The following is a 22560-nucleotide window of genomic DNA, read 5'->3' as shown; positions in this document are numbered from 1 at the left end:
CGTGTTAAACTTTAGTTACTTTCTGTATTTGCAAGTTGTGACATTTCTCAATGGCAAACTTACATAGGCTTCACTTAGTTCATTTAGTGTGTTCTGTATATACTGTTTGAAACTGTTTGCCCTTCATGCCTTACCAACTGCAAGGCAGACCATAAACCAGAACTAGAGGTCAGAGGGATAAGAAATAATTAGAATGTTCCATTTATAATTTAGCTTGTGGGAGTTATAATACAACCTCCCATTGACTATGTGCCTTATAGGCATACATTTTAACATAACTAAGAAAATACTTCTATCAGCTTAACCTAACTGACTGACTGACAAATGACTCTTACAGTGGCAGACCATGTAGAAAAAGTGTTGTCATTTACACATGGAATGACTGAAATGCATGCAAATCCCCTTAAATGAAAGTCTGTAATATCAACTTTAATCATCTCTGCATTGTTTGATTCATAATTTTAAACTGGAGGAGTAAATCAAGGAAAAATGTGTCTTTGTCCAAAACACTATGGCGGGCACTGTACATGTTAGGAAACACATGAGTTTGTAGAGAATAATGTGTGAGACAGTTGGAGGAAGAGTAATAATTATTGGTATTTCCACCTAATTCTGTTATTACTGCCTTAGATTAACTGAATCTTCACACTGGAGATGTTCCCACCAGCACAATGCTAAGATGCTGCTTTCTGCTTGGGGACATTCTGCTTTTAAGTTTGTCCCAATATTGACATTGAGCACAGAATCAAATAAGCAAAGGCATGTTAGCTATCAGAGAAGTAACAATACCTGAAAGTGTAGTTGCCTGGCACTAGTTTGACCAGCTCGAGGATAGGTGTTTCTGCAGAGACCTTTTCTTCCCTGAGTGGACCCTTTACTTCTTCCCAGTGGTAGGATACTATCTTGTCATCGTCAGTACTCTCTGAGTGAGAAAAAGAGAACAAAATGAGACTTCCAATTGGCAAACCAATTACTTTAATTGTTTAAAAAAAATTTTAACAGAGGCGAATGCAAGATAGTTGATCAACAGCAACCAGAGAACTGTGGATAAAAGGAAATAACAAAATGCTGTCACTCACGACTGCCATCGATCACTGTCGAGCTGGTGGGCAGAGAGATTTCCTGAAACTTGGGTGAGACGACAGCTTTGGGAGGCTGATTTACTCGTGGCTCTGAAAGATGAGATAAAAAGTTCTATATTGAAATGTATTCATCCATTGAAGAAATGTTTGCATTCAGTTTTTACAAAAGAAGGTTGTGAGGGGTCATAACTTGCTCCTATATTAATGGGTGAAAGGCAAAACAAACCTGGGCAAGACAGCAGTCTGTCACAGAGCATATTCATACAGACACTACATGGCCAAATGTTTGTGAACAACTGACCATCACACCTATATGAGCTTATTGGTGATCCCATTCCAAAACTATAGGCATTAATGTAAGGTTGGTGTGCGCCTTTGTGTCTAGAACAGCCTCCCACCCTTCTCTTTCCACAAAATTCTGGAGTGTGGTTGTGGGAATTTGTGCCCATTCACTCCAAAGAGGTAAGGAACCAATAGTGCCATTTCCTTTCACCCAAAGGTGCTCTGTAGGGTTGAGGTCAGGGCTCTGTGCAGGCCACTTGAGTTCCACTATCTCTTTATGGACCTGGCTTTGTGCACAATCATGCTGGAGGAGAAAATGGTCTTCACAAGTGCACAATTGTCTACAAGTGTGTCTGTCTGCTGTAACATTAACAGGACCCTTTACTAGAACCAAGAAGCCAAGTCCAAACACCTGCCATTATGCCTCCTCCACCAAACCTTACAGTAGACTTTATGCAGGCCGTAAGGTAGCGGTTCTCTTGGCAGCTGCTAAACTCAAAGAGTCGTTCATCAGACTGATCGATAGTGAAGCCTAATTTATCACTCCAGAGGACATGTTTCCACTGTTTGTGTCCAATGGTGGCATGCATTACTCCACACAACACTTGGCATTGTACATGTTGATCTTAGGATTGGCCATAGAACCCCATTTTATGAAGCTCCTACTGCACATTCTGGAACCCTGCTGCAAGTGACGCTGTGAAGGACAGGCGATTTTAATGGTCTATAAATAGTGGCATTTGGCTGAACCACTCTGTGAGTTTGAGTGGTCTACCATTATTTGTGGCTGACTATTGTTGCTCCTCAACTCTTTCTCTTCACAGTAATAACACTTTCAGCTGAGCAGGGCAAATTGAGCAGAGCAGAAATTTCACATACTGACTTGTTACTAATGTGATATCCTAGGACAGTGCCACATTTAAGGTCGCTGAGCTGTTCAGTACGACTTATTCTACTACCCAAAGGGCACTGCATGGCTGTGTGCTGATTTTTATGCACCCAATCACAATGAAACACCTGAACAACTCCATCATTTGGAGGGGTGTCCTCATAAATTTGGTCATAAAGTGTATAAGGGGGTGAGAATTGACTCTTAATCCAGACAGGTAATCAATAGTAATATACTTATATTAAAGAATAAGCATCAAATTTTATGTCTCTACAAGTTAGATTTCTTTGTTAAGAGGAAGTTCCAACTGAGTAGATGAGGCCACAAAGTCAAACCAGCAGTACCCAAGGATTCTCCAATGAGACACAGTACTGAAGAAGTCCAGTCTTCGTCTCAGCTCACCTTATAGCCATATTGCAAAACAGGAAGCACCAGGACTGTAAAGACCTGGACCTTTGTTCTTTTGCAAAGATATTGAAGGTGCCACACGCCCCTTTCCAGGGACATCATGACCCCTATGCTCTCCCAACCTGTCTACTGACTTCATAGGAAGAGTCACAAGAGACATGAATGTCACTGCCAAGGTATGTAAACCTCTCGACAAGGTCAACACTTTCTCCACCGACAGACACACTGCTGATGGCTGTGCCCAAGTGGTCATTAAAGGCCTGGATTTTATTTTTTATTAAGGACACTTGCAAGCCCAGACACTCTTTTGGCTCTGTGAAGATCACAGCATCGTCAGCAAAGTCAAGATCAGTGAATCTTTCTTCACCAACAGATGTCCCACAGCCGCTGGTGTGAATGGTGAATAAAATTCATGATGTAGTGGTAAATGGCCCATTCACCGTCTCCGGTGCATTAATGCACTGGTATAGCTGCGTCTCAGTTTTGGGGAGGTGCTTTTAATGTTCTAGAGTAATTGGCGTGTTTTTAGAATGAAGGAAGACTTTGTTCACAGAAGCTTAATTCTTTGGTTTCTGGCACTTTTAGTGTACCTCTCGCAGTTTTCATTCAGACTTCTGCCTTATCCGCTACTTGTGCAAGAGTTGGATTTTATTTTCCTGAAGCCACACAAAACATCCACTGAGTTACATAGTTAAGTGCACAGTATATCATATATTTACTCAACTTTTTGGAAATCAACAACAGGTGGATTGCGCTTTGAACAATTTTATTATATTTTTGTTAAACTGGCATTAATGTAGCATTTTACTTTTAAGATAACTAGCTGGGTAGCCGACATGGGTACAAAAAACAAACACAGTCCAGCATTTTCAAAGTTTGCAGGCCAGATCAGAGGAGCTCGTCTATCAGCTCCTGCTGCAAGGACGCCACTTCTGAGCCAGATGTTGGAGATCTGTGGGAGACCACCAGCAGTTCACCACAATACAAACCATCAGACTGAGATGCTTTGTGGTGCGAGTCCATGGCAATCCAATACCCTCTAAGAATGGGGCAGTTAAGACAGTTTTGTAATGAAGAACGGCCAAACAAATCCTCAAAGCTGATATAACAGACTGGTTAGTAAGGATAGAAATGTTTGGACGTTGCCATTAAAGCTAAAGATTGTGTTGCTGCTATCAAAATTAAAAGGATGTTTTAAACACAGTGCACCTTTCCTCCCATGTACCATGCATCTTATTTTAATCAGCAACTGTAAACTGTCCCCGAGTTATTGTGAAAGTGTGGGCATGTGCACAAGTGGGCCATTCAACAGACTGGCAACATTTTCTGGCCTGGCTCTGGCTTTGTGCCCAATATTAAATTATTTTAAATTAACTTGCCTTGTTTAATACGTTATAAAGTAACTAGCCACACTGCCTGTCAAGGGCAAGTAATAGAATAACTTAAAAATCTTTGCTATCTCTTGTTTCATATGCACCTTCAGCATATTTTCTCTGTATTTGTGAACATCTCTTCACTGCTGTTCCCATAAAGCCTGCTTCTCAGACTCATTATTGTCATTATTTTTGAGCTGCCTTTCTTGCCTCCTTTTCGTTTTATAGTTTTTGATACTTTTATTCTTTTTTTTTTATTTTTAATTTTTTTTTTAATTTTCCACCTTTGAAGGTGACTCTCGCATGAGTGTGCCTTTACTCCTCCTCAAGTGTCTCACTTCGCCACTTTTGTCATGTCACATGTCAAGCCAAACTGACCAATCAGATTGCTCTGAGGGACTGGACACACAGACTTTAGTGTTTTATTATATAGTACATATATGTAGGTTGCATGCATTAATATCTTTATTTAACCTCCTTGGCGTTAACCCTGGGCTCAGAATTCTATGTAAATATTGTTAAGCCCGACTCAGGATGACGTGTAATGATCTGCTGCCATCTAGTGGATGAAATAACATCATGATGCAAAAGAATCATGAATTTTCTATCTGTTCTGACACTTTACAGTAACTCTAAGGTAACTAATCAATATTCATGACTAGGGTGGATCCTTCAAATAAAACACAATGGTGTGTAAATAAGACGCTGTAAAGCCAGATTTAGAAGCTGAAACTGAACCATTAGTGATGGCAATGTGAATCGGTCATCAGATGCCAATAAGGTTAGTGAACCGCCGTGATATGCCTGGTGAATTCGGTCACTTGAAGACTCAACATGGTGCAGAAAGGCAAAATGACTGAAAACATGAAGAAAGACAAGAAAGACGTTAGCCCCTTAAGCACTGTTCACAATGCAGCAAGTGTCATTCATGTCATGGAAGTCACTAAGAGTTTTGTTGTGGTAACCTAAAATAACACAATGGGTGCATCAATTGTGTGGGTCAGGTACTGATGTTCTAAACTCGCATACACAAGCAACAGAAAAAATATGAAAAGTATACAAAGAAACATGCTTCTACTGTCTCGACTGAGAAATTGGGCTGTGTGTTGGTGACTGTCTCAAAAACATATCACATGAAGGATGTATGCTAAATCTGCATCAGTGCAGCAGTGGACATCAGGCAGACCTTTCCTACTGTATTTATTATGATGTTTTGATATCTACATGTTTCCATTACACGTAATAACATTTTTTTCTTGAAAAAAATTCAACATTTATGACTTGTTTTTTTCCCCCCACCAAAGGTAAAGATAACACTAAGAAGACAATAAAAAAAGGAAAGAGTGCTGGACAGGTTCAGTCCACTGCAAGGCCCACTCACGCACGCATCCCCAGTCGCATAGGGCCAACTTGGAATCACAGGGTTAATCTAACCGGTGCATCTTTGGGGATGTGGGAAGAAAACCAGAGTAGCTGGAGGTAATCCATGCAATCAAGCAGAGAATGTGCGGGCTCGATGGGGACAACAACAATGACAGGATTCAAAGTTAGGACACTGGATCCGTGAGGCAGCAGCTCTGCTCACTGTGTCACCCACCTTATTAAATATTAGGGGTTGGAAGTATGAGCTGAGAGTGTGCTGCCGCACCCTCCACACGTGGAACCAAATGGATTGGGACCCAAATGCAGCAGGCGACACCTCAGCACCACACTGGCACAGCGTTTGAGGTTTTTTTTACAGTGGCTGGAGTGCCAGTCTTACCGCCAATCCCCAAGTATTCCATGTAATGTGGAGGACCTGCCTGCAGGGCTGGATACAGGTTAACGTCATACTCAGGATGAAGCAATTGCAGGTTAAGGGCCTTACTCAAGTAGAGTAGAGTCATTTCTGGTGTTTTACGGGAATCGAACCTGCAATCTCCCGTCTGCCAGTGCAGATCCCTAGCCTCCGATTTTATATTTATGAAACATTTTTAGATTATTCCTCTATGATGTATAGATTGATGGGGTCCACGCTTTTAACCAATACACACACACAAAAAGAACAAAACATTCACTCCATATCAAGTAATACAATGACAATGTAGTAAGATAGAGCTAAGATGTCAAGAGGCCCCACCTGGATTCACTGTTACGTTGACAAAGCCTTCTCCACTGGCTCCATCACCTTCTGCTATCACTTTGAACTCATAAAGCCCCTCCGTCAGCTGCAACAGAGAGGTGATTATTATCCCAACAGCCCATCAGTGCCCTGCTCCTGATGCCCCCGAGGTCCTGTAGATGCTCCTGTTATCCCAGAGACACTGCTTAGCGTGTTCTGCTTGCCTCACCTTGCTCAGTTTCAGGGCCTTGCCATGTTTGCCCTCCATCACACCGCTGTAATCTTTGGGATGGGTGATCAATCGCCAGTCAAATGTATACGTCATTCCTGTAAGTAAACAATTAAGAGTGAGTGCCCCAAGAAGAGATCTACATTTCAGCAAAGAAATGTATACATTTCAACAAGCTGGACATACCTTCTGTAGGCTCCGGGAGTGCATACGCATTGAGTTCCACTTCATTTTTGGGTAAAGTGACCTCAATGTTTTCACCTGCAGACACAACCAGTTGCCGAGGGACTGCATGGAGAGATAAAGGAGAAGCAGAGCTAGAGATCAGGAACTGTAGGTCATGTAATCCTAAAACACCATGGCGGCCTCATGAAAGCATCACTCACCTGGCTGAGTGGTAGCTCCAGCAGGGGTAGTGGTGGGAGATGAGGCTTCATTAGGTTCTCCAGTGGTAGTGCTAGTGTTGCTAAATGGCCCAGCAGCAGCCGAGTCTGACGCAGTTGAATTATGATCCAATGGATTTGGAAGATCCTCTTTACTCCTACCAGGTGGGAGGGGCTGTGTGCTGTTGTCTGACACACCAAGGGCTACAGGACTGGATGACAGCACAACACGAGTTGGCTTTGGCGAGGGAACTGCCTATAGGGACAGACAGATGCAACAAGTTATGCTTTTCCTATTAAGAAGATTGACAGGCATTCAGAATGAAACCCACCTCTTTAGGAGATTTGGCAGCTGAGGGCCGTGATGAGCTGGCACTTCTCTTCATTCTTTTCATCTTTTTTTCTCCCGTACGAAAATTGTGAAAAGCCTCTTTTCTGTACATGCTGCAAACAGAAGCCTTTTGTTTAGTTTCAAGTATCCCATTTATTACAGATTTCAATTCACCCTAATAGTGTTGATCTCCATGATGCCCCACAAGATCAGGGTTCATTACAGTTATGTACAATATTTTGTAGACCTGGGGCATGGCAAGTTAAATGATTTGCTCGTGAAGGTCATGAGGCAGATCAGAAATGGCGTTTGAACCAGCTCTCTTGTGCCATACAATTAACATGCTAAACTTCCCACCTCTCACAATGTATAACTAAAAAAAGCCTTACCTGCGGGACACCATTTCCACCAGGGAGTACTGGTGCCATGTCCTCTCTGGTTCACACTGTCCTGGATTTAAGCATGCTAAAAGAACACAGCGCCCTCTAAGGGTCCATGCTGCGTCACAACCTGGTTTCTCACAGCAAGCCTGGCTGCACAGTCCATTCCCGCTAGCACGTGTCAGTTTCAGAGACAACAGAGGTCGCCAGTTCCCACCTCTCAGAGACGCACCAAACACAGCTCTGTTCACTTGGCACCATGCTGCATCTAGGGATTAAATAAAGGAGATATGTCCTTATTTATCCAAAATGGTATCATATTTTCTTAAATACAGTCATGTGAAAAACTAAGTACACCCTTCAAGTGTTTTTTTTTAACATATGTAGACATATCAACATTTGATCATCATTTAAACAGTATTACCTTTATCTATAGATACAATATAACAAACATCAAGTCACATTTATATTTTGTAGTCCATTGTATAATTTAAATAAATATTGATGCAAACATCCGATATGAAAAAAGTAAGCCCACCTATACATTTATCATTACCTCAAATACCATAAATTGGACTTGGGTGCACCAGATCAGGTACAAATGATTAGAACATCATTAGGGAGGACCTTGGAAGAACCAGTCTTATTTAAACTGCAGACATTTAGTTTGGTGAGGTCTTTGTCGCTGAAGTGTGTGTTATCACTGTGTTGAAACTGAAAGAGCTCCATGAGGCCTTCAGAAAGAAGGTTTGATATGTCTATGTCTATGAGTCAAGGCAAGATTAATATTTACCCTTGAACACCTAGGCACAGACCAGGACTTCTGGAACAATTTGTTCTGGACAGATGTGGTAAAGATAAAAAGTTATTTGGCCACAGTACCAGAAGACATGTTTGGTGAAAACTATAGACAGAAGAACCTGATGCCAACTGTAAAGCATGGTGGTGGTTTGGGTTATAATTCTGCATTAGGGTCTGGGAAGCTCACCATCATGGAATAGAATCTGTATTCTTCATAGTGCCAGAGCATGAAGATAATGTGAGACCATCTGTCAGAAGACTGAAGCTCAACTGAAAGTGGACCTTGCAACATGGCAAATGACCCTAAACATACCGGTAAATCTACCATGGAATGGCTGAAAAGAAAGAAATGGAGGGTTCTGGAATGGCCAAGTCAAACCGTGGATCTAAATCTCATCAAGATGCTGCAACGGGATTTAAAATGGTCTTTGCATGCAAGACACCCCTCAAATGTCACACAGCTGAAGGAATTCAGCATGGAGGAGTGGGAAAAATCTCAACCAGTCGATGTTAAGAAACTGCTAGGCAGTTAGAGGAAATGCCGACTTGACGGGGCAACATCAGTTATTAGAGCCAAGACGGGGCTTCATTTTTCCACAGATGGAAACAGCACATTTGTTCATTGATTGTGGAATTAATTACTGCATATTGTTTTTTTGCCATTTATAATCACCTTTATCTAATGACTGTTTAAATGAAGATCAAATCTTACTCGGTCCACACATGCAGGAAAAAAAATTTGCATGTGAGCCTCAGTAGGCTTTGTGCCCTGGCAAGCAAGTTACCCAAACTATTCTATAACATTTCAGGAATTATTTACCACTCTCATGCTGATCTTTCTGATCATAAAACAGGTCATTATTATAGCAATTGACAAGAAAAATTCATACATAATTGCAGAATTTGAGGGTTCCTCCCGAGTGCCTTTCTCTTGCATGATTCGGCGCAAAAACTAAACAACACATCGTCATCTCATAACAGGCTTATGTTTCGAGTTTGGTATTTTTCTGACCAGCCAATTTAGCTCTAGAAACTGTCACACACAGACTCACACACTCATCATCGACATAGAGTATCTATGTTTTTGAGACCCTAAAATATCGAGATCCGTCAAAAACCGGAGACTGAAATTTTTGACGAATCTAAAGCTTTTGCTCCACCCCCATAGACGATAGGTTATGGTGGGGGAGGGTGCAAAGGAAAAATGATTACTTACTTTTCCATATGACTATAAACGCATAGTTACATGCTTTCAGTATTGAGAAAGAAGACGTGAGAACGTTACACTGCAGATTTCTGCTCGCAGATGAAATGGCAGTGGCCATTTACATGAGGCTGCTTGTGCAGTATGTTTATTACATGGGTGTGTGTGTGTGTGTGTGTGTGTTTTCATGCGTGTGATGGAGACAAGGAGGTGCACATGGCTGAATGACTTCTAACTGTGCAAACTAAAATTAAGTCACTACAGACTGAAAGAGTGCAGGACTGGCAGAAACGCCTACAGGCCAAGCTCCTGCACGTCTGAAGACCATCTGTATTTGGCTGAACAGGATATTAAAATTTGAAAATATCTGCTTCAGGCGGGGTCTGTCTGTAAGGCTCAGATGTGCACCATCAAACAGGGCAGATGGTCTCCAACTGAACCTTTTCCATTTGTACCCTGCATAGAACAGACATGTGCAGACATGGACAATTTTCCACAAACAAAGAAGAACCCACAAATGTCTCTGAAAGAACTTGAAACTGACAAAGTTCATTGGCACCCATAATTGTTTATTTCATACTTAACAAAAACTTTACTTTGGAGTTTTGATTCAACAGAATATTTCAAATTAAAAAAAAATGAAAATGACGTGGACAAAAATGATGGGACCCTTAACCCAACATTTTGTTGCTTAACGTTTGGAGGCCATCACTGCAAACAAGCATTTCCTGGAGCTCTCCATGAGATCCCTTCACCTGTCTGCAGGTAGTTTGGCCCAAACTGCTCCAGCTGGGTCAGGGTTGAAGGGGGTCTTCTCCAGGCTACATGCTTCAGGTCTTTCCACAGATGTCTGAAGGGATCCAAAGCAGGGCTCACAGAAGGCCACTTCAGAACAGTCAATTGTTTTATTCTTTGCTGTTCTTGGGTGTTTTTAGCTGTGTGTTTTGGGTCGTTATCCTGTTGGGAGTATCCATGACCTGCGACTGAGGCAGAGCTTTCTGACACAGGGCAGGACATTTCACTCCAGAAGGTCTTGATAGTCTTGAGATTTCATTGTTCCCAGCACAGATTCATGGCAGCCTATGCTAGATCCAGCAAAGCGGCCCCAAAACATAACCAACCCTCCTCCATGTTTCACAGCAGGTATGGCGTTCTTTTCTTTGAAAGCTTAATTTTTTTTTCATCTGTGACCATACGGCTGATGTGACTTTCTAAAAAGCCTCAGTTTTTGTCTCATCTGCCCAAAGAACATTCTTTTAAAAGACTATGGCTTGTCAGTATGCAATTTAGCAACTTCCAGTCTGGTTATTTATGTGAAGTACTGCTTGGTTACTTCTTCCACTGAGCCCACTGTCACTCAATAATAATATTAATATATACAGTACAGTGGTACCTCGGTATACTGTACATCCTTGATCCGTTCCAGATCCTTTGCCTTGTACCAAACAAAATTTTCCCATAAGAAATAAAGGGAAAATGATTAATCCGTTCCCATGAAAAAAAATCCTCTTGTTATTGGCATATTATACATTGATGGGGTTGTATAAAATAATTTAAACACTGCTTATACTAATACTAAAATACATAAATACAAAAGCAATTAGATGAAATAAATGAAAATGTAACCTCACTTTACTTTTAATAACGTCTTTGTTTTTCACAATCGTAGATACCGTCATTCTCGGCATACGGTATGCAGCAGCCATGTCCTGGATACACATGCCACCTTCATACTTTTCAACAATAAATTCAAATTTACACGAAAAAACACAAAATTACGTGAAAATTCACAGAGTTATAGCACGGGTTGTTCACCGAATGCTAGCAACTGGCATACTGACATTCATAGACAGTCGTGGCTTTGTCTCTAAAGAGGTAAACAAGGGCGCGGTGTTCTAGCATGCGAGTCGTATTCCAAGCAACATTTTTTGCGTACAAACAGGACGTATACTAAGTTGGACTTATTCCAAAGCGGACATATACCAAGGGCGGCATGGTGGTGCAGTTGGTAGCGCTGCTGCCTCGCAGTTAGGAGACCTGGGTTTGCTTCCCGGGTCCTCCCTGCGTGGAGTTTGCATGTTCTCCCCGTGTCTGTGTGGGTTTCCTCCCACAGTCCAAAGACATGCTGGTTAGGTGCATTGGCGATTCTAAATGGTCCCTAGTGTGTGCTGTGTGTGTGTGTGTGTGTGTGCACATGCCTTGTGGTGGGCTGGCGCCCTGCCCGGGGTTTGTTTCCTGCCTTGCGCCCTGTGTTGGCTGGGATTGGCTCCAGCAGACCCCCATGACCCTGTAGTTAGGATATAGTGGGTTGGATAATGGATGGATGGATGTATACCAAGGTACCACTGTAATGCCTTTCCCATGCTCAAGGCACTCAAAAAGCAATGGATGGTACATGCATTTTAATGGCAGGTGTAAATGTAATCCAGCTCAACTACAGTTAGGTCCAGAAGTATTTGTACAATGACACAATTTTCATAATTCTGGCTCTGTATGTCACCACAATGGATTTGAAATAAAGCGCACTTTTCACATGCTTGAAATTTATACTTTGAGCTTTAATTTAGGCGGTTTACCAAAAATATCATATAAGGCCTTTAGGGATGACAGTTTGTGAGTGGGATTTTGAGGAATTTTTCAGGTTAGCTGGCAATGAGAGGTTTGTCTGCTTAACTGAAAAGGGAAGGAAGGAAACTGTGAGACAATAGCCGATCTAAGCCCAGGCATCATCATTTAATAAAAAAATTAAAGAGACGGATTCCATTAACGCTAAAACGGAAAGGTATAAGCGACTCACCTGTTGTCATCATGGACATGGTTGGTGAGGTGGCCAGCTGCCTGCCTTTTTAAGACCGCCCTTGAGCCCTGATTAGCTGATCATCTCATGAAGGTGAGACCTGAACCTTTTCTGTCATCAGGATAGTGCCATCTTCTTCTTTTCTTCAGTAATGGTAGTGGTATGGGAGGCATATCCTTAGAGGGACTGCTGTTAGGTGCTGGGATGAAATCCTCAGAACCATTCCCCAGACCTGAATCCAACAGAGAACTTCTGGGACATTATGTATCGGTGTATCCAACACCAGCAAGTAGCACCACAGACTGTCCAGGAGCTCACTGATGCCTTGGTCTGGGAGAAGATCCCCTCAGGACACCATCTGCTGTCTCATCAACAGCATATCCAGACGTTGTGGGGAGTGCATACAGACACATGGGGGCCATAAACACTACCGTGTCACATTAGGAGTTGTCGTGATGAAGTTCATGCAACTTGGATAAGCACTTTGGAAGGAGAAAGTCAGAACAACCTAGCTTCACCATTACCAAAAGAACTTGAGTATTAACTGAACTGTCATTGTAGCATTTCTTGCCTTGAGCTTAGGTGGGACTGGTACAATATGAGGAGATGGTTTTTAAAAAGCTCTATCAAGTTCTCAATGACTCCACACACCCACTACATTGCAAATGTCATTTTAGCTCTGTGGCAATAAACAGATTCTTACCGTTTTGAATAAAAACATCCAGATATAAGAGAACATTTGTACCCTGAGCAAGCAGGCAATTTAATGAGAATAGGCAACTGGAATACATGGGCATTATTGACTTGCCACTGTGAAGATGGGTGTCAAGTTTATTTAGTAAACAGCGCCTTGCGAAAGTGTTCATCCCCCACCACGCTTGTCTTGTTTTGTCACATTCCACCTTGGAATTAAAATGGATTTTTGCAGTGTTAGTATGTTTTGATTTACATAACACGACTGCCGCTTTGAAGGTACCAAAATATTTTTTTTAGTGTGACGCAAACAATAATTAAGACAAACAAATAGAAATCTTGAGTTAATACTTTGTAGAGCCACCTTTTGATGCAAACCTCCAGGTCTATGTCTCCATCAGCTTAGCACATCTCTGCACTGGGATTGTCGCCCATTCGTCAAGGCACAACTGCTTCAACTCCTTCAAGTTCGATGGGTTACGTTGGTGTCCCACGATCTATTCTCAGTTGGATTGGGGTCTGGGCTTTGACTTGGCCAGTCCAAGACATTTCAATGTTTCTCTTTAAACCCCTCCAGTGTCGCTTTAGCAGTATGTTTAGGGTCATTCATTGTCCTGCTGGAAGGTGAATCTTCATCCCAGTCTCAACTCTCTTGCAGACTGAAACAGGTTTTCCTTAAGAATTACCCTGTATTTAGTGTCATTCATTTTTTTCTTCAATGCTGACCATTTTTCTGTCCCCACAGCACTATGCTGCCACTACCATGCTTCACTGTAGGAATGGTGTTCTTGGGGTGATTAGAAATGTGGGGTTTATCCCACACATGCCATCTCCCATGATGGCCAAAAAGTCTCATTTTAGCCTCACCTGCCTAGAGAACATTCTCGCCACATGCTGTTGCACAAACTCTGAACGTGTTTTCTCCTTTTTTTCTTTAAGTGATGGGCTTTTTTGTGGCCACTCGTCCATAAAGTCCCGCTCTGTGGAGTGTATGGCTTAAAGTGCTCCTATGGACAGATGCTCCTTTCTCTGCCATGGATCTTTACAGCTCATTCAGTGTTATCCTTTGTGTCTTTGTTGCATTACTGATTTAATGCCCCACTTGCTTGGTGTGACCTGATGGGAATGCTCCAGCCGCCCAAACCCGACACAAGCAGACACCAGTTCACAAGTTCCAGCACAATACACATTTTTATTCATATGGGCAAGTGCTTTCCCTTCGCTTCCCACAGCAGCACCGTACAGTCAAGCACCAGTTAAGCACAAATCACAGTACCATCAAGCACAGTACTTTTCTTCTCTTGTTCCTCTTCTTCACCTCTTCCTCCTGACTCTGGCTCCCAGAGTAGTGACAGCTGGCTCCATTTATAGAGCACTTGGAAGTGCTCCTGGTGTCTCGTGATGATCTTCCGGCAGCACTTCAGGGTGTGGTGGAAGTGCTACAACAAAGGGCTCAGTCGTTCCTGCCATATGAGGCACCAGTACATCCCCCTTGGCAAGGGGCTGCCATCTAGTGCTCTGGCAGGGAGGTAATGTCATGAATTTGCTCTCTTCCCCCAGTCCGTCCGTAATCTTTGCATCCCAGCTGGGCATGGATCCTGGCCATCTGCAACACTGGTGGGTGGTCTTCTCTTGTCAGGTTTGTAGTAGTGCCATATTCTTTCAATTTTGTTATAAGTCATTTAATGGTATGCTGTGGGGTATTCAAAGTTTGGGATTTTTTTTTTGTAACCCAACCCTGATCTGTACTTCTCCACTGCTTTATATCTGACATGTCTGGTGTGCTCCTTGGTCTTCATGCTGCTTGCTTAGTGGTGTTGCAGAGTCAGGGGCTTTTCACAATTGGTCTATGTATAAAGACATCATGTAACAGATCATGTGACACACAGGTAGACCCTAATTAAATAATAGTGTGACTTCTGAAATCCATTGGATGGACCAGATCTTATTTAGAGGTTTCATAGCAAAGGGGATGAATACATACGCACTCATAAATTTTCAATTTATACTTTTTTTTTTATATATATAGGTACAAGGTGTTTTGTTTTCATTCCACTTGAACAATTTGGACTTTATTGAGAAGTCCATTACATAAAATCCAAATAAAATTCCATTTTAACTCCACATTGTAACGCAACAAAACAGGGCAAACACTGGCACTATATGTATATTTGATTTAAGTATGCATGTTGGCATTCAGATACAGTATATGTGGTTCCTTGTACTGCATTTATCCTTCTTTGTCTTTGTATTTTTAAACATGTCCATGTTAAGTTTTTGTTGATGCACAACCCAAATGAATTTCCCTTAAAAGGGATAACAAAAGTTAAAGATAAATTAGATTTCCTGTTTTTGATGTGTGCAGAGGATTCCAGAAGCTTATATTTGACAATATTTTAGCAACAAATGCATGCATGACAAATGACATGTGGATTATGCATGAGTAACGGGAGATTGTTTCTTTTTTTCATGGATGTTTTCACATTGTTTGCTGTTGTACCACATTGGTCACCATTGGCTTTTATTATTTCATAAACTTCATGAAATTTACTCAGCTGTCACTTCAAACTCCATGGGGTATACCTCTCTATTATATTAAAAAGGTTTTCTGTCGTGTCTGCGTTATTCAGCCTTGACCACTCCACTCCACACCTCTCGCCCAATCATTGCTCCTACTGCGCCCATCCTCTCTCCGTCCCACCCAGTGACACACTCAATGCTAACTCGCCCTTCAATGCAGTCAGTTATAATGGTAGAACAGCAAATTATCTATTTAAGAAGGTAAAATTTTAGGTCGTGATAGAAAAAGAGCGGTAAGAACTGATAATTAGTGCCGCAAAAACGAAAATGGACAAAAAAGAGCTGAATATAATAAAAATCAAGAACAAAGAGAATCATCCAATAAATGAAAAAGAGAAAAATATCCTGAACAATATGCAAATAGAAATGCAAAAAAAGCAACATAGAGGATAGGGCGGCACGGTGGCGCAGTGGTAGCGCTGCTGCCTTGCAGTTAGGAGACCCAGGTTCGCTTCCCGGGTCCTCCCTGCGTGGAGTTTGCATGTTCTCCCCGTGTCTGCGTGGGTTTCCTCCCACAGTCCGAAGACATGCAGGTTAGGTGGACTGGTGATTCTAAATTGGCCCTAGTGTGTGTCCTGCGGTGGGCTGGCACCCTGCCCGGGATTGGATCCTGCCTTGTGCCCTGTGTTGGCTGGGATTGGCTCCAGCAGACCCCCGTGACCCTGTGTTTGGATTCAGCGGGTTGGAAATTGGATGGATGGAAGTTAGAGGATAAATTCATAATATTGTTTTTGATGAGGCGTTAATGTAATTTAATTTCTATTTACTTTTTATTTCATTTTACTTCTATTGTTACTTTTTTACTTAAAACTGTGTTTAATTATCCATTGGTATTTAAAATAGACAGTTGTAGTGAAATGCTCAAGTAACTATCTGTAACAACTAAAGACCAAACTGTCTTCCTCCCGTGCCCTGCATACTCTTCTGTATACCAACTTTTTAACTCTTTCAGGGCTGATGTTGACTTTTGTCAAAATTCAGGGGTACAGGATGGTAATTGGCTCTAAACTGTGACAAATCTCGCCCTTACGTTTTAGTTCGACTCTCTTTGGTTGAAGGAAAGTTAGCTTTGTTGATTTGACGTGCAGGAGTAGTGAAGAGCAAACAGCCTCTAAAATGGCATCAACATCTGGAGAGACTAAAGCAAATGTGCAAAGCAAAATACTACAGTATCGTTCACCTAGGAGGACCACTACTTATGAAGACAAGAGGTACAAACCATATTGCATCACACTTCGACTGCCACCATTGCCCACCTGCAGTGCCAAGACAAAGAGGTAGCCAGGCCGCCATGCATTCCTGCTGGCCATTGAGCCCACCCAACCGCCCGCACAGCCACTGCTGCCAGGGATGCCGAACAGGTGCCAACAGCAGTCTTGATTTATGTGTGAAACTAATGCATTGTGTACTTTTCAGAAAACTGAGTTTTTTGGAAAAAATATTCAGCCCTCAAAGTGTTAAATACACTCGCTTTCTCTAATGGAGTGGCATCCCAACGCCCTTTGAGAAGCTCAGTCGCGAGATAGTGGCGCTTGCCCCAGGGGGTTGGAGGCGAAGTGAGCAGAGGGCAGAGCCCCCTAGTAACATATATAAAACAAAAAAAAATGTAACACCAGGGTAGAGTGTCCCTTTAAATCCCTCACAGGGCCTGTTCAAATGTAGCTAATCATAAAGGGCTGCCCCCAGTACACTTGCTAGCTGTCAGTGTAATTACCAGTCAACTCGCTGAGGTGTCGACACAACTTTGTCCGGATTGGCTTCATTAATTTGTAGTCTGCAGTTGACATTAGCTAGGAGTGAAGCCTTTTGCGGCTGTAACTTTTGATCAACTGGTTTTTGCAGATTTTTTTAGTGACAATTGGATTTAGAACTGAAAATAAAGTAACTAACAACAGTTAATACTTTGCCAAACAGGTTTGTAATGAGGTGACAAAGAAATCTGTCAAAGAAACTGGAGCATAGCTCTGTGCCGTGCCGCATATTCAGACTAATTTTCCTAAAAAATGCAGATTACGAACTTCTGTCTATTTGAACAAAAGCGTATGCCTCTAACAGTACCGATAGTATCCGACAACCTCATGCATGAGCAGATATTTTAATTCATAAATGGTGCATTTCACCGAAAAGTTTGCAGATGTTATTTTAACAAAAACCATGACTGTCCCGACATTTTCCCGAACAGTTCATCAGCCTGCACTTGGGTTACCAGGCAGGAACAGAAGAGCTCAGTTCTCGGGTTCAAACAAAATGGCCATTGTGCGCAGACACCTCACCAACCTCCCCCAAGAAATGCCACGGGTCTCTCTTTACAAGTGAAATCTGTATGGATATTCATGGAGCTTGACAAAGCTCTGCTGTATCTCAAGAAAACAAAAAAAGTTTTTTAAAGAATGAAACAACGTAGGAAAGGTAAAAAAAAAATGAACTTCTCTATTAGAAAATGACTCCGAGGTTGACCTGGGGAAATGTGACCAGATCTGAGTGATGTACAGGGTAAAAAAAAATGCATCTAAAATATAAAAATAATCACATTTAAATGAAGTAAAATGCACTGGTCATTTGATTTAAAAATAAAGACTGATCTGATGGCTGTATGGCAGTGCAGTGGTAAGCAGAGACCAGTGTGTCTGGGGTTGGCACGATCTGCCCATTTCTGTAGGGGTCTCTCTCTCAGTACTCCTCAGATGTGTGTCAGCTCAATTAGCACGTCTACATTAGCCCAGCACTGAGGTGTGCATAATTGTGCCATGTGGTGAACTGGCACTCTTGCCTATGCTCGGGTCCTGGCTTGTACCTTAGGCTGCCCGTGACCTTGAATTTGGAGTATGTGGGTCCATACATGGATGGACGGCATTCCAATATTCACTCACAATGCTCCACATTTCTTATTATGTTTCCCTTGCTGATGTTCACTTCAGATTTAGGCCTTTAATTTATTCACACTGTTGTATTTCTCTTGCCAGTGACCCTTTATTGTTTACTTGTCACCAGTTTATTTCTGGACTACCCCAATATACTTTTCATTAATATTATTATCATCATCATCAATGACTTTTTCATCTTTTTCACCCTTCTGTCTCCAAGGCAAAGCATTAACCTCCCTTTCTTTCATTATCTGTATGCACACATAATATTCTCAAACCTGCTTAACTTAATTGAACCTTCCAGGGGGAAGAAATCTGTCCAGACATCATCCACCTTAATAAAAGTATAGATGTCTGTGTTTCTGTCTGTGTCTGTCCGGTTGCCATGTCTCTGTCATTCCAAAAGGCACATCACAAACATTTTTAACAATAAAGTGTATTGCATTTGTCAATCCAACAGATGGTACAATACAAGCATTAATGCTACTTTTGTAAATCCCATAACATATAACTGAGCCATACACATTGTGTTTGTTATTCCAACAAATGGCGCATCACAAACATTAACACTGATTTTATGAATCCCATGCCAAATGGCATATAAAAGAGACATATGAATTGCTTTTCTCATTCTACAGATGGCACATCACAAACATTTTTAGTAATAAAATGCATTGCATTTGTCATTACAATAGATAGTGCATCAGAAATATTAATGCTGCTTTTGCAAATCCCAAATGAAATGGCATGACAGAAACATATGCATTGCATTTTTCATTCCAACAGATGGAACATCACAAACATTAATACTGATTTTACAAATCACATGCTAAATGGGGGCAGCACAGTGGCGCAGTAATAGCACTGCTGCCTCGTAGTAAGGAGACCGGGGTTCGCTTCCTGGGTCCTCCCTGCGTGGAGTTTGCATGTTCTCCTCGTGTCTGCATGGGTGTTTGCGTAGGTGCATTGGCGATCCTAAATTGTCCCTAGTGTGTGCTTGGTGTGTGCCCTGCAGTAGGCTGGCGCCCTGCCTAGGGATTTGTTCCTGCCTTGCGACCTATGTTGGCTGGGATTGGCTCCCCATGACTCTGTGTTAGGATATAGCGGGTTGGAAAATGACTGACTGACATACCAAATGGCATATAACAGAAACATATGCATTTAATGTCATTCTAACAGATGGTATATCACAAACATTACTGCTTCTTTTACAAATCCCATACCAAATGGCATATCACAGAGATATATGTATTAAATTTGCCAATCCAATGGATGGCGTATCACAAACTTTAATGCAGCTTTTACAAATCCCATACCAAATGGCATATAATGGACGTATGCATTGCATTTTTCTTTCCAACAGATGGTGCATCACAAACTGTAATGCTGCTATTACAAATCGCATACCAAACTGCACGTAACAGAGACATATGAATTGCATGAGGCACTGTAAAATTTAACACTGAGGTCTGTGTTGATTGCTTAGATTTCAACCCATCTTAGCCAGGTAGCACAGCCAGTTAGGTTTAAGATGTTAGGAAGCCCTGGATATCATGGCATCCACACATGCATGTACCCAAAAACAGAATTACACAGGGCCAATTTAGAATCATCTGCCAACCTACAACACACATATTTGGCAAAACCCAGAGGGGGGAAAAAAAAGAAACACAGAAAGGGAAAAGAAACAAAGTCCACACAGACCATGATCTGGATCCGAGTATAGGCTGGTGGATCAGAACTAACCACTGTACCAACATGCTACCCCACATTACCTCTGTTCCCTTATGGGTCTCTATAGCTCTTGCGCTGCTCCACATTCCCACATCACTCTTCTCTCTTCAGTTTTCTGAAGTGCTTTAGGAAATCGTGAAAGTAAACCATTCTATCCCATATCACTTTTTTTAGAACAAACTGTCCCCATAACTCCCTAAATATGTCAGATTCGCTGTTAGAACGGCAGGCTTACCTGTGGACAGAAAAAAGAGACCAAGACAGAGAAGGAGAAGAACGGCTCGAGCAGCTGCCATGTGGAACACACCGAGGAAGACGCTGACCCTGGAGGCTGCCATACAATTGAAGTTGTGGGCCACCTCCATCAGAACCTGTGGAACAGGACAAGTGAGAAAGTGTTAAAAGGCCACCTAACACACTGTGGGCATAAAATGCTACACCCCACTCCTGCGAGACAAGTGAAAGAAGAAGAAAAAAAACAACAAACTTCAAAGACATTTCCAATAATGCAAACATTCACATTTCTGAGCCGCCCTGCACTTCCTTGAACCTTTGGAGGCTTTGCATACATTTGATTACATTTTCGTTTTAAACATTGATAGGCCACATTAGAATTTCCAATTAATCCAACCTGGACACATTTCGGACTGGAAGGAAACCCCTTGTGGAGAAGTCACAAACTCCACACAAATGCTGAGTAGGCCTGGGAATTGAAACTTGGGTACATGTAACCCAGCAGCAATGACCACGGCACTGAGCAGGTTTATATAAATTTATTTCAACAAACTCAGTTGTCAAAAAGTCATTGAGTAACGTCACTCTAATCCATCTTGTATCCAAATTTATGCAGAAACAAAGGCAGCGCATCAAACAGTGCGGCCACACACATACACCTCCATACTCACTAGCAACACCTCATGAACCTGAACTGGGTTAGAGATTTCTCTTATATCAACACTAAATATTTGTTTTCTTTTAAAAGAAAGAGCTAAAAAAATGAACGTCACAGATGGTAACCCCTGTGTGGGGTGGGCTGTCAGCATTATGCTTTGATAGTTATATTATTGCCCCGCAGGTGACTCCTGATTTAGTGTTATATTTTGTAAACATGCCATATTCTGTTAGTTTCCATCCATACACTTTCAAAACCCCACTTTATCCTGCAGTAGACATTTATGTAGAGCTGGAGCCCACCCCAACAGCACCAGCCAAAAGTAGCAAACCAAGCCTGGACAGGACAGGACAGGACATCATTCTATCAGAGGCCTGTTTAACAGTGCCATTCAAACCAATCCATGTGCCTGTGGGATACAGAAGGAAAATTAAGCATTGGCTGAACATGCAAACACCACGTAGACATGAGAGGTCTGGAATCAAACCCAGCATCCCGGAGTGTTGTGACTGTACTGTACCTGTCCGCTGTCAGTTATAGAAACCTACTACATACTCAGTGGCCACTTTATTAGGTACATCTGATGTAATACAGGATAGGCGCCTGTGATGCCCCAGGGAGTCTTCTTGAACCCGGGTCATCGATAGTCATGACCAGGATGGAGTAGTGCAATGAGGACACACGACAACAGGAATGGTGCAAAAGTACATTGTGCATTTTATTCAAAACAGGCAGTATGAAAAAAAACAAACAAAAAAATGAGTGCAGTGCAGATTCGTCATTAAATTAAAAATCCATAAAAACAAAAGTTTGTAAGAGATAAAATCAATAAATAAATATATTTCAAATAAATTGGTTAAAATCCAAAACAGTGGAGAGATATAAAACCTTCTCGTCAGGATGTTGTGGTTCAGCTCAGTGCACCTCTACTGCACCACACACCACCCGAACTGCGACTGCCTGCAGCTCCAACGGCGCCTTGTCCTCAACCGGAAGCCACTGCTATGCACCCATCACACATCAATTGTGGTTTACCAAGCCAATCCAAGTCGTGGCAGCCTCAATTCCCAGGGCGTCTTGCCCATCTAACAGATGCTGCCATGTCTTTTAATTCCCACCTCCAAACAGCTCCAGTGGATTCCCCTTATCGCACCTGCCAGGAACGCTGCCGTTTCGGAGACTCTGTAGCACTCACTCAGACTCCTTAACAAAATGTTCCGTCAAGCCCATAGAACTCCTTTCATCTCACATCAACGCTTTCTTCCCTGATCTCCATCCCTTTTACTTACACTCTCCCACCCTGTCCTACTCAGGAGCTTTGACACTTCACGGGTGCAGGTGCTTTGCTTAATGACCAGCAGAGTGTCAATGAAGAAACCGGCTGAGCTGATTGCGCTTGCACGCCCTGACTGCCATGGCGCTGCAGCGGCACACATCCACACCCACACCTAAAAGCCTGAGCCACACCATTTTTATTTAACTACTCCTCACCACCATAGACCCCCAATTTGTTTCACTACAGAGCCCCTTCTAACTT

General features: G+C 42.1%; 1 protein-coding gene across 3 annotated transcripts in view; it reads right to left on the bottom strand.

Moving 5' to 3' along the window:
- The window catches only part of kiaa0319l (KIAA0319-like ortholog), a 49299-nt gene that overhangs the window by 12049 nt on the left and 14690 nt on the right, over positions 1-22560 (bottom strand). For all 3 annotated transcript variants that reach the window (XM_039740814.1, XM_039740813.1, XM_039740815.1), the window contains exons 2-10: positions 20367-20502; positions 7468-7726; positions 7080-7191; positions 6751-7003; positions 6551-6652; positions 6365-6462; positions 6154-6241; positions 1080-1172; positions 790-922 (exon numbers count right to left, since the gene is read on the bottom strand). In XM_039740814.1, the coding sequence (XP_039596748.1) occupies positions 790-922; positions 1080-1172; positions 6154-6241; positions 6365-6462; positions 6551-6652; positions 6751-7003; positions 7080-7191; positions 7468-7726; positions 20367-20496 (1268 nt within the window). In that variant the 5' untranslated portion in view covers positions 20497-20502. The remainder of the gene's footprint in view (positions 1-789; positions 923-1079; positions 1173-6153; positions 6242-6364; positions 6463-6550; positions 6653-6750; positions 7004-7079; positions 7192-7467; positions 7727-20366; positions 20503-22560) is intronic.

This window comes from Polypterus senegalus, chromosome 17, assembly GCF_016835505.1.
Source record: "Polypterus senegalus isolate Bchr_013 chromosome 17, ASM1683550v1, whole genome shotgun sequence".
Lineage (NCBI taxonomy): Eukaryota > Metazoa > Chordata > Cladistia > Polypteriformes > Polypteridae > Polypterus > Polypterus senegalus.
The sequence above is the reverse complement of the archived record's forward strand: the minus strand, read 5'-3'. Positions and strand labels throughout refer to the sequence as shown.